The sequence below is a fragment of the Cladophialophora immunda genome (assembly GCF_000835495.1).
Source record: "Cladophialophora immunda strain CBS 83496 unplaced genomic scaffold supercont1.3, whole genome shotgun sequence".
Lineage (NCBI taxonomy): Eukaryota > Fungi > Ascomycota > Eurotiomycetes > Chaetothyriales > Herpotrichiellaceae > Cladophialophora > Cladophialophora immunda.
This window is the reverse complement of record NW_015622543.1, coordinates 4698608-4714191: the sequence shown is the minus strand read 5'-3', so window position 1 is coordinate 4714191 and position 15584 is coordinate 4698608. Positions and strand designations below refer to the sequence as shown.

The 15584-nt window shown below is 54.4% G+C and overlaps 3 protein-coding genes across 3 annotated transcripts; 2 read left to right on the top strand and 1 right to left on the bottom strand.

The window, feature by feature from the left end:
• The first annotated feature begins 531 nt into the window (after positions 1-531).
• On the top strand, positions 532-3329 carry PV07_06016 (uncharacterized protein). The gene is made up of 2 exons (XM_016392957.1): positions 532-1117; positions 1168-3329. The coding sequence occupies exons 1-2, from the start codon at positions 587-589 to the stop codon at positions 3319-3321; spliced, it is 2685 nt and encodes an 894-aa protein (XP_016250476.1). The 5' UTR covers positions 532-586; the 3' UTR covers positions 3322-3329.
• Positions 3330-9471: 6142 nt separating this feature from the next.
• On the top strand, positions 9472-11519 carry PV07_06015 (uncharacterized protein; the record flags this gene model as incomplete). The annotated part of the gene is made up of 7 exons (XM_016392956.1): positions 9472-9480; positions 9632-9780; positions 9837-9932; positions 9980-10598; positions 10650-10829; positions 10894-11202; positions 11301-11519. 7 exons carry the CDS (start codon positions 9472-9474, stop codon positions 11517-11519), a joined length of 1581 nt encoding a protein of 526 aa, XP_016250475.1.
• A 1573-nt stretch (positions 11520-13092) lies between these two features.
• PV07_06014 (uncharacterized protein) lies at positions 13093-15584 on the bottom strand (the record flags this gene model as incomplete). Its single annotated transcript, XM_016392955.1, has 8 exons — positions 15125-15584; positions 15055-15073; positions 14809-15000; positions 14445-14755; positions 14186-14392; positions 13621-14123; positions 13261-13549; positions 13093-13194 (listed from the first exon to the last, which is right to left on the bottom strand). Exons 1-8 carry the CDS (start codon positions 15527-15529, stop codon positions 13093-13095), a joined length of 2028 nt encoding a protein of 675 aa, XP_016250474.1. The 5' UTR covers positions 15530-15584.

Genomic DNA, 15584 nt, shown 5'->3' with positions numbered 1-15584 from the left:
CGAGGTTACAGAGCGGCCACATCTCGATCTCTCACGGGTGTCTGCTTGAATGTACAGAATTGCAGGCGGTGGAAGTCACCCTCAATGGGAGATTCTTCAGGTCTCGATGGTGCTGAGCAAGAGTTGTTGACGTCGAACATGCGATGTTGCTTTTACCTGCCAGGGCCACGACGTTTTCTCTCGCTAATTGGAGGAGATATGTACTGCCGTCGAGGGTGGATACGACCCGGGACTATATATGCCCGCTTACAACTGATGTCTCTCCATTCTATCAGTAACGGCAGACATTTCCCCCTCGGCAAGTCCTCGAAAACTCCTACCCCGCAAGACGTCTACATCAGATCCGCAATAATACGTCCGAGAATCGATGGAGGACATGGATCCAGGAACACAAGCAGAGCGGAGACGGAGACATGGCATCCGGCATTGCGGACAAACCAGAGAAATTGGTGTCGCCGAGTCGGACTCGAGTTGGTTGACACAAATAGCTGCATATTGCTCGCCTGTGATAACAAGGCTGCTTATAATCTTGGGGACTATGCGCTCTGCCTGTCTTCCTTACAACTCATCTTGAGACAATTGCAAAATGGCAACGAAGCAGCAACATGGGTTGGCCGCGGGATGGAAATGGCGCCTGGCAAACGCGAACGGCATATCGAAAGCAGACGATATTCCAGACCTCAAGACCTGGACTCCAGTTACTGCTTTCCCATCGGTTGTCCAGATGGAACTCCTGGCAAAGAAGATCATCCCGGACCCAAATGTGGGCGAAAATGAGCGTCAGATTCAGTGGGTAGGGGGGATGGACTGGGAGTATTCGTGCTCTTTCCCAACACCGAAGGGTCTAGACAACTCCAGCATTGCTGATCTGGTGTTTGAAGGACTGGATACATTTGCAAATGTCTTTCTGAACGGCAAGGAGATCCTCAAATCCGACAACATGTTTATCCCACATCGAGTGAATGTGACAAGTCAACTCCAGCCCGAGGGACAAGAGAATGAGCTTTCGATACTTTTTGAGAGTGCTTTGAAGAAAGGAAGTGAATTGGAGACCAAGTTCGGCGCCAGAAAGCAAGTAATTCGAGACAAAAGAAGGAGCCACATTCGGAAAGCACAGGTACGCGTGGACTTCTCGCTAATATCATCCTTCCACTGATGACAATACAGTACCAATGGGGCTGGGATTGGGGACCCGTATTAGTGACGGCGGGACCTTACATGCCGATCTATCTGGAAACGTACTCTGCGAGACTCGAGGATGTCTACATCACTACAGAACTAGCAGAGGATCATTCGACCGCCACGCTCACGATTGCAGTGCAAGCAGCTGGACCACCTGCCAAGGTAGCCAAAGTCAGCATTCTCGATCAAGCACTTTCACAAGTTTCCGATGAGCTCGAAATCGCCTTGGACGATTCGAAAAAGGGTTCTGCCACGGTCACGATAACAGACCCCAAGCTCTGGTGGCCCAATGGTCAAGGCGCACAGCACTTATACAATGTTTCGGTGTCTCTTATGGATGGATCATCGAGCCAGCTTGATACAAAGACCATCCGGTATGGCATCCGGACTATCAAAGTGATTCAACGCCCTCTCGATAATGCGCCGGGCAAGACATTCCTCTTCAACGTCAATGGCCGCGACATCTTCTCCCAGGGGGGCAATTGGATCCCCGGGGACAATCTATTGCCTACTATGACCCGTGAAAGATACTTTGACTGGGTTCGACTCTCCCAATACCACCATCTGAATATGATTCGCGTTTGGGGAGGCGGCATTTACGAGACAGAAGACTTCTTCGATGCCTGCGACGAGATGGGCATGCTGGTCTGGCACGATTATGCATTTGCTTGTGGCGACTACCCCGTCCACAAGGAATTTCTGGACAGCGTCAAAGCTGAGGCCGAAGCACAGACTATTCGAATGCGCAACCGCGCCTCACTAGCCCTCTTGTGTGGCGACAACGAGGATTTTGGGATTCAGGACTTTTTTGGGGAGCCATACGATTTTAAGGACCACGAAGGACCCTTTGAAAATAGCACTTTCCCTGCACGGAAGATTTTCCTCGATGTCCTCCCCAAGCTCTGTGAGAGACTCTGTCCTGCGATTCAGTACTGGCCGTCATCACCTTGGGGGGAGGAGGGCACAAACGCCAGTGACACCACATTCGGCGACCTCCACCAGTGGGCGGTGTGGCACGGACCACAGCACGCTTACCAAAAATATGGAGAACTTTCCGGTCGGTTCGTCTCCGAGTTTGGCATGCACGGTTTCCCGATCATGCGTACTGTCGACGTCTTTGCGCCTGATCTGAAGGACCGTCACCCCCAGTCTCGCACCATCGACTGTCACAACAAAGGTCACGGCGCGGAGACACGTATCGCTCGATACTTGTCAGAAAACTTCCGATATGACATGAAGCTCGACAATTTCGCGTACTGTTCGCAACTCTTGCAGAGTGAGGCTTATGGCTATGCGTTGCGCGACTGGAAACGCAAATTTGGCGGCAAAGGTAAAGAGGAGTGCGCAGGTGCCATCATCTGGCAATTGAATGATGTCTACCCAGTAACAAGCTGGGCGTACATCGACTATTATCTCCGTCCGAAACCTGCCTTCTATACGATTCGACGGAACTTTGCCCCGATCAGCGTTGGCATTGAACGCACACCTCGCTCTCGCTGGATAGACGAAGACAAGCCGAAGGATTCATATATCCCCAACTTCGCCCTCTTCGCACATAATACAACACCAGCCGAGGTTAAGTGTACCCTGCAGCTAAGAGCATACGATCTTTATGGTGGAAAGGAGGTTGAATTGGACTGGACGGGCGTGAGCTCGGAGGTGACCCTGTCAGCCGGTCACAATACCGAGCTTGGGAGCCTGAAGCCGCATGCGTCGTGGACTGAGGAAACTCTGGTCATTCTTGACGCCAGCCTCCTCGACCCATCAACGAAAAAGGTGGTGGCAAGATTCACTGACTGGCCTGAGCCGTACCGATACCTGCAGTGGCCCGTCGACACCAAAGTGACAGTTTCCGTCCAGAACATGAAGAATGATCACACCAATACCTACATCAGTGACACGCACTTTGAGGACGTAGTGACAGTTACTGCTAACCAGCCAATCAAGGGCTGTTGGCTTGAGCCTGTGTATGACGGAAATGAAAAACAGGACGAGCCCGAACCACTCTGGGAAGACAACATGTTCGATCTATTGCCAGGACAGGAGATCGAGGTGGCAGTAAAGGGTCTCCGAGGAAGGAAGGTCAATGTGCGATTCCTGGCGGATTGGGAGGTTGGGCCTGCAAAGGCACATCTTTGAAGGCGACGGTAGACTGGTATTCCTTGTCGTCTTTGTTGCGGAAACGGACGTGAAGGTTTAGAGGGTTGGAACGATACACAAGGTCTACACATGTCGATATGTGCGAAGGCAAGAGGCATACAATAGACACTACTTACAAGTAGGCTTTCTGGATCAACGAACTAGATTAGTTATTCAGGCCAATGTCAAATGAAGATAGTTTTAGGCAGAAGTCTTCTGGGTTGAATATGTCCAGTCTTTCTCGTTCAAACACAATCAGGAAATCTCAGAGTCGATATAGATCGTCAAGGTCTGACGGATGCGGCTGCTCCAGGCCATCGTTCCCGCCATATCATTTCCCACCAACATCAGCCCGGATGCTTTCCAACAGGACGTCAAGTCTCTTCTCCGCCTTTTCCCACTGCTCTTGGACAACCTGCGCCCTCTCCGGGGATCTCACTTTGAACTCGGCCTTGAACGGCATGGGCTTGGAGTTCAGTCCCTGCGTGAAGGCGAGCGGGTCAACCTCGCATCTTCTCCTAACATCCACTCTCTGGCCCCTGTCGTCGATCTCCGCCACAGTCTCATATGCGTGGGTGATGTCAAACGCCCAGAGGATGCGCACCATGTTGATGAAGAGACTGTTGCGCGCGAGGTGCTGGCCCGTGCAGATCCGCCGGCCGAACCCAAACGGCGCGAGCGGGAGGGAGGGGTCCTCGATCCAGCGGTCCGGGTTGAAGGTGTCCGGGTCCCGGTAGACGTCCTCGTCGAGGTGGATGGACCAGTGGTTCCCGATGACCGTCGCACCCGCGGGGATGTGGTAGCCGAGATACTCGTCGTCCTGGATGACGGCGTGCGGGATCCCGCCCGCGCTGACGGGCCGCCAGCGCAGGATTTCCTTGATCATGGCGTCCATGTAGGGCAGCGCCTCCTTGTCCTCGAAGCCCGGGTATCGGTCGCCTACTTGGCCGTCGATCTCGGCCTGCGCCTTCTTCATCACGTCGGGGTACACGAGCATCGCCAGCGTGAAGATCTCGAGCGCCATGGACGTCGTGTCGCTTCCGGCCTCGTAGATGATGCCGACGTCGTATGCCAGCTCCTTGGTCGACATCTCCCGCCCCTCTTTCATGCCCGAGACGTGCTTGGACCAGTTCCACGACGCCGAGTTGAGGCCCTTGGTCATGTTGTCGATGCAGAGGGTCGACTCGAGCTTGTGGAGCCGGTCACCGAGCCGCCTCCATGGGGCCAGGAATTTGGGGAGGTAGTTTAGGATGGGGACCGCGTCGACAAGCCAGGTGCCGACGCGGGCGGCGTAGAGAAAGTTCTTCATCACCTCGTCAATGGCCTGGATTTCCGGCTCGTCGCCGACCGGGAGGCGTCGGCCGTACGCCAGCGCGAAGATGACGCTCGACGAGTACCGATGGTAGCGGTCTACAAAGTCCACCCCTGGGGACAGGAACTCGTACAGGAGCTGCTTGCTCTCGAGGTCCTGGACGCCGCGGTAGCTCTGGGAGACGCGGACGTTGAGGTACGAGGCCTGCAGGCGCTGGTGGTTCCGCCACTGCTGCCCGTAGGGCATGAGCAAGGTGCGCAACCCGCGGCTGAGACACTCCCCGCCCATGACTGCCCTGGGCCGCGAACTGTAGATGTGGCTCCGCTTGTTCAGCAGCTCGTGCGCCGCCTGGTGCGTGCCCAGCATGATGATCGTGTTCATGCCGTACTGCAGGCTGAACACGGGCCCGTACTGCTTCGTCCATTCCTGGTACACGCGCCACGGGTACACCTGGGGCGCTTGGTGCAGGTTGCCGATGATCGGGAGGCGCGGAGGGCCCGGTGGGAGACGGCGGCGTAACTTGTAGGACTGGACGAGAAGACGGCCTAGCCAGAGGAACAGTAGGACGAGAACGCACGCAGCAACATGGTCAAGATTTGTGATCATGGTGGGAGACGGACACGCATAGCCTTTCAGTGATAGAGGCAAGAAGATCAGGGGGTGGATTCCAATGAGTCGGTCGGGTCTACCGACGAAGGGATCAAGTCAAGCTTCGCCATGGTATAGTCCTCACACACACGAGAGGCATTTTATACACGCACATCCGCGCACAGGGGACATCCTCAAGTCGGGACTCGGAGCCCGGTGAATATGGGGGAAGGGGGAAGCGAAGAGAGTCCGCATTTTCCACCCTTTGCAAACCTTGACTTGGATCTGCAACGTAAACAACACTCTGTAGGCGGAGGGCGACCACGAGATTGTTCACCTGTTGGTCCGGTGAGCGACCGTTCGGGGCTTTACTGCCGTCCTGTTGACCCAGTCGATCACCTCTCTGGTCACCGGACTCTTGGCTCGATCAGTTAGTTCTGGGAAGGACGCCAGTTTTACGATAACGTATGTTGTCGATCGAACAGAGGCAAGGCAAAGAAAAGGAAGTGAGTGGTTGGCAAGTTGCTGGTGTTACCTGGGGCACCTTCCACCCCGGACTCTTTACCCCAGATGTTGCGCTCTAAGTTCCCCCCACAAGTGGATCCCTCGGTGCCAAGAAGCCGAACTCCGAGACGGTCCTCTGCCACCATTTCGTTGTGCCGTTGGGAACCAGTGATGCGTATTGATATGACGTAGAGGGATTTGTGCAGCATGTGTGTGAATGTGAGAGAGCTGGGTAACGCGAAGTCTGCAGGTTACGTAGCTTGGGGTCGAACCTGCCTCTGCGAGATCAAATTGACAGTCGCGGATCCCTTCGACTACTCGCTCCCAACTACTGGCGAAATTAACCATTGTGAGCAAAGATATTCATTCTCAAAACGCAAGACACTATCTACTCCGTCCTTCAAAAGTCCTCCGGCAAGCCCCGCCGCCCGATTTCGATCCTGGTCTTGATGCTCCTGTGGTCCTCTCCCGCCTTGAGCCGCTGGATCAGATCCTCCGGATCAAAGTCCGTGCCGATGGGGTTCTCCCTGTACAGCGGCCCTGCCATGAACGCGTTCGCCTCGTCCACGGTGTCGAAGTTGTCGACCTGGGTCTCGACCCGGTTGCCGTCGGGGTCTCGGTAGTAAATGCTGGTCGTGGGCCCGTGGTTGGTGCACCAGCACGGCACCATCCCCAGGGCCTTGCGCTGCAGGTACGCCTCCGTGAGGTCGTCGAGCGTCGCGAACGTGAAGGCGATGTGCTCCAGGCCCGCCGAGGTGGGCACCTTGGGCCCCGTGCCGGGCACGTTGATGATGGCGATGCGGTGGTGCTCAGCGTCGTAGCGCAGGAAGGCCAGCTGGTCGTCCTTGAAGGAGATCTCGGCGCCCAGGAACGTCCGCCAGAACTGCACCATGGGCTCGTAGTTGGACGTGCGTAGCACAACGTGTGCCAGAGAAATGGGCGACCTGACTTTGCTTTTTGGTGCGTGGTTCACATCGTGGCTGGTGATACCATTTGTGGTGCCGTTGTGATCCGCCGACATCGTAGTTCAAATTGGGGGAATACAAAATTCTGCAAGTAAGCCTTGAGTAGGGCTGAGATAATGGTTGAATAAATAAGCTGGTGTCGGTAAGGATCTGGAAGTTGGTCTTGTTATAGCTCTTCAGGCCCTTCTTTTATGTTCTTAAGGCGTCCGAAAACTTGTCACCACTTTCGAGCGAACGGACAATGCTGATTTCATGGTTCTCGTACGAGATGTACGAGACGTTCCACAATGCAAGGTTCATTCCCAACTGTGTCTGGGTCCAGGGGGCATCTCGGTGACGAGAAATCGAGTTCCCCGAATGCCGACGTCGAAAGTCTGGAAAGCGGGATACGACATTCTACCTTGGACGGCCGTGCAACAAGGCAATCGAAAATCTCCAGAGACATCAAGCCATGGACATTGCTCAACAGAGCGCACACGCATCCGTGACTTAAGGTTGACACATGGACGAATTCTTGACATGTTTCCATATGCATCCCATTCGCCGTCGTAAAATTCCCTGATAGGGTTAGTCAAGTGTAAATAGTGCCTTGGCGCAGTGCTACCATCTCCTACTCCACCACAGCGTAATCGCCCTTGCATTGCTCCCTCCTTCCCCAATCAATTGACCGACAACTATATCGACTCCTCAACAACGAGCTGCGGAAGATCTAGCAACGCAGCAAATGCGGCCTCCAGCTCTTGGCCATTAGCCTTTGACGGGCCTCGCGATCGCCAGGCAATGAAATTATCCGGTCGGACCAAAATCGCACCCCCGTCCTCGAGCTGCTTCACCCGCTGCCACTGGTCTGTTATATCCCTCGGAGACTCACCAACTCGGGCTGTCTGGATAGGAATCTTGTACCGAATCACCAATCGCTTTACAGCTGCCGTCCACTCAAGCCCATTGTCGTCAGCCAGAAGCAAAAATGACCCTTTAGGTCCTACCAGATCCTGTGTGGACAAGACACGGTCGTCCAGAACCAACCATGCATGAGGCAGGCGGTGCCCTGGCCGAGTTGTCGGAAGATATTTCTGGCCAAGAGGATCTATCTCTGGAGCTTTGGTGCCGTCTGCGATCTTGAGGCCATCCTCGTACGTGAACCCAAGCTCGATCCCGTGTGCTCCAAATTCGATGCTTTGAGATTCAATCATTTTCTTCACCTGGGCTTGGATGCTTCGTCCGGTCAAAGAATCCTCGAACATCGCCTCGAATCTAGACAAGTTCTTCTCCTTTTGCCCGGCAACTAAGCCAATTGCCGCGTTGATCACAGCCGAGTTCTCAAACGTGAACAAACCCCAATCGGCATTTCTTTTGCCGACTGGTCGTCGCTCCGGCTCATAAGTGTTGAGGATCTTGGTGTCCACGTTGTGCTTGAGTACCATGGCCAACTTCCAAGATAGATTGAGTGCGTCTTCTATCGCCGTATTCAGGCCTAGTCCGGTGGTTGGAGGGCGTCGGTGAGCGGCATCGCCAGCAAGGAAAATGCGGCCTACGCGATACTTGTCTGCGACCACGCTCTCGATGATCCAATGACTGATTCTGTGGACTTTGATCTCGAGATCTGGAATCTTGAGTAGGTCGCGGATTCGAGGAACCAGTTTGTCCTCCTGGTGTCTTGCTTCGTCGTCCAGTGCGAAGCCAAAATGCATGACCCATTCTTCCGATTGCCGGCCCCAGGTTGGGCCCATGGGGACTATAGCTCCACTCTCAAAGATCGTTCCGCATTCGCCGTTTATGAAGTGGCAGGCAAAGAATGTTTCGTCCCAGTACTGGGAAAGGTCTGCTCCGAAGTGAACAGAGACCATGTCCGTGATTCCGGTCTGACCTTGCATAGTGACACCGATCTTGTGCCCAATGGTACGTCCACCGTCAGCGCCAATGAGATATCGGGTCCGATAAGTGGAGATATTCCCGGTTGCGTCTTGGACGGTGACCTCGACGTGCTCATCGGTGTCGTGAAAGTCAACGACGGTGTGTCCGAAACAGATACGTCCCGGATTTCTTTCCTCAGCCATTTGCCGCAAGATTGGCTCCATTCTGCAAAGTGGAAGATTGGCCGATCCTTCCGCGCTGTCTCTTTTGTATGCTTGCGCTTTGAGATCACCGTCATCGCCACCAAAGCACGGAAATTGGTGAATCACTTTTCTGTCCAGAGGTCCATTGCCTCCGAGCGAGGTGGCCCATGCAACCTGGCTCATTCGGTAGGGAGGGCAGCTTCTCTTCCGGATTTCTCTGTGCATGTCGTGCAACCTGAACGTCTCCATGGTTCTCTGATTGAGATAATGTGCCTTTGGCAGAGCCGAGGCCACGACCTTGCGGTCAAACAGAATGTGCTCGACGCCATAGTCAGAGAGGAACGACGACATCGACAGGCCACATCCTCCACCTCCGACGATAATGACGGGGAAATCCAGATCTCGAGTCATTTTGCGTCGTGTCGAACAAACTGTTGCGTTGCCCAAGGAAGACTGCCCTGCAAAATGAGCATCTTGCCTGGACCATTTAACATTACGCCGACCACCCAAATGCCCACAAGTGTTCTGCTGACTCTTCGGCACAGGCGGGTGATTCTCCGATGGGAAAGCATACTCGTATATCGCTGTGGACCCCTCCAAAGCAATCTATACGGGATACCCCACAGCCAAGAACCCGAAGCATGGGGAACGCATGGGTCCATCTATCACCGAGTGCCGAAACGGTATTGCTCCAGGGGCACTGGGATGTTTCGGAAGGGGAAACATGTCCAACGTAGGTCTCGGCTGGGTTTGTTCAACAAGTGATAGAAAGGCGGGCATCATATAGTGAAAACCTACAGACAACCCAGGAGCGAGACCTGTAAGAGAGTCTGCAATCTCACCCAGCAGTTATGAATGTGTCATTGATTTCAATCGCCGGCAAGCTGGTGCTGGCCTCCATCGCAGTTCTTGTTCTTGTGTTTGCTCGATATGCTGCTGCCAGTCGTCGACCTCGAGGATTTCCGCCAGGGCCACCAACATTGCCAGTGATTGGCAATCTGCACCAGTTTCCTCTCAAAAAGCCTTTCATCAAGTAAGTTGATCCGGCGAGAGGCAGCATGGTAGTTGTCTAGCTGTCTAACCCTGCAGATTTCATGAGTGGAGCAAACAGTACGGCCCTGTAGTGGGCCTCAAGCTGGGTCCTCAAAACGTTGTTGTACTGAACAACTACAAGAGTGTGAAAGAGTAAGCTGGAGTCCAGTCGAACCAGACATTTCTTGACTTTATTGCAGACTCTTTGACAAACGTGGAGCTATCTACTCTAGCCGTCCTGATAGTTATGTGGGCAATGAACTTCTCTGTCCCAACGAAACACACATCCTCCTGGCTCCCTATGGTCAGGGCTGGAGGGCCCTTCGGAAGGCAGTCCAGGCCATGTTGAATGTGACGGCCGTGGACGGACTCTTGCCAGTTCAAGAAGCGGAAGCATCGCAAACGTTGTTTGAGCTGATGACGACCCCGGAGCAGTGTTTCACGCACATTCGCCGCTATTCGACCGCGGTCATTCTGGCATCGGTGTTTGGCCAGAGAGGCGCGAGCTACGAGGCCCCCAAGGTCCAAGCCCTCTATCACGCGCAGGAGCAATTCACCGAGATCCTGGCCCCCGGAGCCACACCACCCGTGGATCCCTTTCCGTTCCTCAGATACGTCCCGGCATTCTTGGCCCCTTACAAACGCTGGGCGGCGGAGATTCGACAGGAGCAACGGACACTGTATTCCAACTTGCTCAATGAGACGGTGGCGCGAGCTCGAAGGCAGGACCGGATCCCTTGCTTCATGGACAAGCTCCTGGAAGGGAAAGAGAAGAGCGGGCTTCACGACGAGCAGATTGTATACACCGGGGGGATTTTGGTATGGCTCTCTCTTCGTTTTTTGGTACAAAGTCTAACGCCTGGTTGGAAGATGGAAGCAGGGTCTGATACCACATCCTCAACTCTCCACTCGTTTGTACTCGCCATGATCAAGTACCCCGAGGTCTTGCAAAGGGCACAGAAAGAGCTAGACGACGTGTGCGGGGCCTCAAAGTCACCCAGCTCCCAAGATATCAGGAACCTTCCCTACATGCAAGCAGTCATGACAGAGGTGAGAGACCAGACACGCGTGTGTGACAAGCTTTCGCAATAGAGCTGACCGATATCCCCTATAGACACTGCGATGGAGACCAGTGGCACCAAATGGCGTCCCTCACATGTTGATCCAAGACGACACCTATGACGGCTACTTTCTTCCCAAAGGCACCATCGTGTTTGCCAACACCTGGTCCATCCACCAAGACATATCGGAGTACGACAGACCCGAGGAATTCATGCCCGAGCGGTTCCTCGACGACAAGTTCGGCAGCAAGAGCAACACCCAGACTTCGCGCGACGACGACGAGAATCACCGAAGGGTGACTTACAGCTTTGGGGCTGGGAGGCGCGTCTGTCCCGGCCAGCGCCTCGCCGAGAATTCCCTGGTGAGTTCAGAGTTAAGCTCTATATTTCCAAGCATACATCGAGAGACAAAATCACTGTTGGACCTTTGCACGAGTAACTGACACAAGATCTCCTGCAGATGATCAACATGTCCAAGATGGCCTGGGCCTTTGACATCAAAGCCGACCTGGCGGCACCACCGCTGGACCCGAACGTGGAGACGGGGTACTCTGACGGCTTCGTGTTTGGGCCCAATCCATTCTCGGCCTCGTTTTCGATCCGATCGCGTCAGCACGAGGAGACCATCCGGAGAGAATACGAGGAGGCAAAGACGTTTTTCCAGAAGTATGAAGACTAGGGAGCCCCAGGAGTGGGTATATATATGTTTTAGTTTAGGTGTCACCACCTAGGAAAATGAATACCCCAAAACTGACATTCCCTGTGGATCGAACATTTGTATCTCCTTATCGGAGTCGACCTTGTCCGTCTATCATGGTTCAGTCGCTGCCGTAGTCGACTGCCCGATCCACGCCTGATACTCCTTGATCCTTGGCCCTGCGCCGTTCCTCTGATCCAGCACGACCCTCCCCGCGAAGTCCGTGACGGTGGTCGCGGAACCGCCGTCCTTGGTGCGCGTCTCCAGCCTGCCTGTGAGGACGAGGTCCGCGCCGTCCGCACCCCCCGCGTAGACCTTGTCGACCGTGTGTTTGCGGAAGGTCACGACGTCCCACGCGCGGGCTCGGCTCTTTGCAATTTCTAGACGGTGGACAAATCAGTAAAACCACTCAGGTGGCGAGGCAGTCGGAAGGTAGACGAAAAAGAGAAACAAAATCGGGATATCCCAGGTGGAAAAGGAAAAGAGTAGCCGTTGTGGAATGTAGTTCTGAGCCTCGACCATCTTTTGACCCTAATCATTCCGCCTTGTGCACTTCCGCAATCACAATAAGATCAAGCTGGACAAAAGGGAAAAAAGGGGCGAGAACTCACGCTCCTTGCCCTCGAACGCGCCATTGGCGGAGACGAACCGCGCATCCGGCGTGAAGACCTCCTCCGCCAGCACTACCCCGACGGTGTCGTCCTTCTGGTCGACGAGGTGGAAGAATCGTCCCAACAGGTCCTTGGTCGCCGGAGGGACCGGCGTGGGCGGCCACACGGTCGATGCGGTTGCCGAGTGAGGCATTTTCTTGAGGCCTTCTATCTTGGGCCCACGCACGGTTCGTGGTGTTGATACTGCCACGGGGCGGGGGTGTGGATTTTGATTGATGGCTACCAGGATGGGAGAAGGCAGATACAGATACAGACGCAAAAACACACCGGGAACCACACGGGGAGAGTTTCAACCAGAAGAAGCAAGTTGATGATATACGTTCAAGACGAGACGAGGTGACAGTCCCCAGGTTGGAAGTTGGAACGTCCCCGAACCCGACGTCGGTAATGCTCTGTCGTTCAAAATACAACAAACAACAACCCGTTCCCGTGTAGCCGTGCTCGTAAGATTCCGGGGAGTCTTAGCAGACTCCAGAGTTCTCCGCGAAGTTCTTACAAGCGAGTTTGCGGGCGGCTTCACGAAGGGGACAAGGCCAGCGCAATGGGAGGAGCCTGCGTTTACAAAAGACTGACGACTGATTCGTTGGGTTATGCATCCAGCAAGGGAGACCCCCAGACATGCCCATCCAGTTTTACCCCGGCCAGTGGCGGATTGTCCGGGAAACAACTGGCCTCCCTCCATTGCTTGCGAGGAGCTGAAAAATGGGGGACGGCATAAGGCACTGCCAAGTCACCGAACCCCGAAGCCGGAGAGCAGCTATTGCAAAGCATTCCCTTCGAGAGTCGAGAACATGCTTTGGTGCCAAAAGCTTCGAGATCCTGATTCGACATCTCACAATAGCCTTTGGGCCTTGTTTGCTAGGATCATTCCCTCCCCTCCCCCATCAGAACCCGATCTCTCGATTCATCAGCGCTTCGTCGGAGAACACGGAGGAGAACACGCTCCAGTCGTCAAGGTTGAAGTCCTGGCTGGCGCAGAAGATATCCTTGGGGGGCGAATGTCAGCAGGAGCTAAAAACAATGTGGCGGGTGGACACAGGCCAGTGACTTACCCCGAAAGGAATGTCCACGTCGTTGGCGAGGCTGAAGCCGTCGTCCGCGCTCGTGATCGCGGGGGCATCGGTCTTCGAGGCCTTGTTGACCGTCTGTCGAGCGACCGTGGCAACGTCGCGGGCAAAAGGAAAGTTGAGCTCCGAGGACGTGATGAATTCCATGTGTCCAAAGTAGCCGGCGGCCACGTCGAGCAAGGCCACGTCAGATCGCGCGGAGGGCAGAGACGGGAATTTGAGAATGTGGATGAAAAGATTGATCAGCCCAATCATGGGGTAGTAGAAGGTTGGCCTGTGTCGGTCAGAAAGCACTACGTAATTATTGTTCTGCTCTGCGGGCGAGCAATGATCGGTCATACGCACCATTGGATCGATGCACCGTTGATCTCCAGGCTTCTCGCGATGATGATAATGTTCCTCGCGGCCTCTGCAACCGTATTCGAGCTGAAGATCACTTGGTCTTGAGTAACAACACCCCTGCCGTTCCCAAAGATGGTGCTGTACACCCACGGGTAGGCGAAGATGGTGTGTATCGCCATCAGGCTCCCGTAGTAAGCGCAATGCATCAGGATGGTAGGGAGATACCTGGCGTCGCGGGAGGCCTGAAAGGACCTGAGGCGGTCGTCGGGTCTCAGTCCTGGCGGAAGAGAATCTCTCCATTCGTGCAGCTGGTGATCTAGTTGGGCTACGGTTTCAAGCAGAGTGCTCGGCGGCTGTTGGAAGGCCTTCACCGACATGAGTCGCTTGGAGATCTGAGAGGAGATCTGGGCATGCCGGATAAGATATGTGAATGCCTCCACGTCAAGAGTGCTTCCAGGGCAGGCCTCGGACGGGATCTGACAGCTAATCTCGTCGTCGTCGATGGCCTAGACAAGACACTAGTTAGCGCGTGAAGAAAGCTGAGTAAGAGTGGTGGTTCATGACTTACAGACGGTCGTCCAGAGCGGTGAGCAATATGCTTCTCGCAGCAGTATATAGCCCAGAACAGCCAACTATAGTGTAGCTCATCATGAGCAGCCACGTTCCAAGCTTTGGCTGGTCGCCGATGTAGTCCTTTTGCCTGAGCCACTCGCGCCGCGCTGGCACAGAACATATACTCAAGGGCGGGATTGCCGAGCCCTTCAGCGAAAAATGCCTGCCACATGTGGTCAGATGACACTCAACAGGAAACATTCGGGCCTCTCTACCATTGCGACCAGGGCGCGAACAGCGAGCAAACCTGTGGGAGTGAAAAGCAACTCGATGAGGACGGACATGGCGCTCTGAAAATAGCTCCATGCCTCAGTCTGGATCTCTGTGAAACTCATCGACGTGTTTTTGGAAAGGTAGATGCGACATCCTGAGGCGTACACGGTTTTGCGCAAGGCAAACCAGGCGGCGTCGTCGCCTGACACCAGATCTCCACGGAAGTGGGCTCGAAGAGCGCTTTCAAACTCGGGTCTGTACACAATGCCGAGAGTCGAGTCGAACGAATCCTCAAAGTATGCTTTTCCAGCATCTTGTCAGCTTTTGTATGAGAAAAACAACAACAACAACATCACTTGCCATTACAATATTTCCACGCAGTCTCGGGATCAGGCTCTCGGTGTTGGGTGCATGTGATTTTGTTTCGATCCAATGTCAAACGCCTCGTCCACGTGGATACCAATTCTCTGGCACTATTTTCAAAATCTGGCACCCCGGTTCTTTGTGCAACCCAATCTAGACCTGGCCTTGAGCAGACCGATAGCCAGGAGCCCGGGCCTGTGCCAAAAAGTCAGATGGAAGTTCCCGTGTTTAGATGTAACGGTGCATTACCATGATGTTCCCAGTTCACCTCGAGAGCCGTTAGCACGCGCGAGAATTGTCCCAAGGGGTGTATACTTACCACCTGCGGAGCAAGAATAGTGGCCTCCTTGTCTACGTTTGTAGCGTCAGAGTCCTCCTTGGACCCAACATGCCTATCTGGAAAGGTTTCCGCGGACTGTTGCACCGTTTCCGCCAAATTTGGGTTGGTTGAATTGGATGGATTCTGATACGATGGCGCAGCTTTTTGTGGCACAAAAGACATCAAGGCAGGGTTTTCGAGCAACAAGGTCTCTATGCCCATCGACCGAAGATGCTGGGCCTCGTTCCAGGTGGATGTTGTTGCGTCTACATCGTTCCTGACGCTTCCAAGTTGTGGCCCGAGTGTCTGCGTCACCAGAGTGCTCTGGCTACTGACACTGCCAGGATGAGCGGTGTCAGACACCGACGGAGATGTTCTGTTCTGGTTCTGGATCATGGCTTCCATCCGAGCTATGCGATCCTCCAACGAAGTGTCTAGGCTTTTGTCGTGCTTTCGTCGC

What these genes read in the sequence shown, in the direction of transcription:
- PV07_06016 (XM_016392957.1), top strand. Translation starts at nt 587, where the DNA reads ATGGCAACGAAGCAGCAACATGGGTTGGCCGCGGGATGGAAATGGCGC. An exon ending in GCCACATTCGGAAAGCACAG is followed by an intron (nt 1,118 to 1,167) that starts GTACGCGTGGAC and finishes ATGACAATACAG; the next exon opens with TACCAATGGGGCTGGGATTG.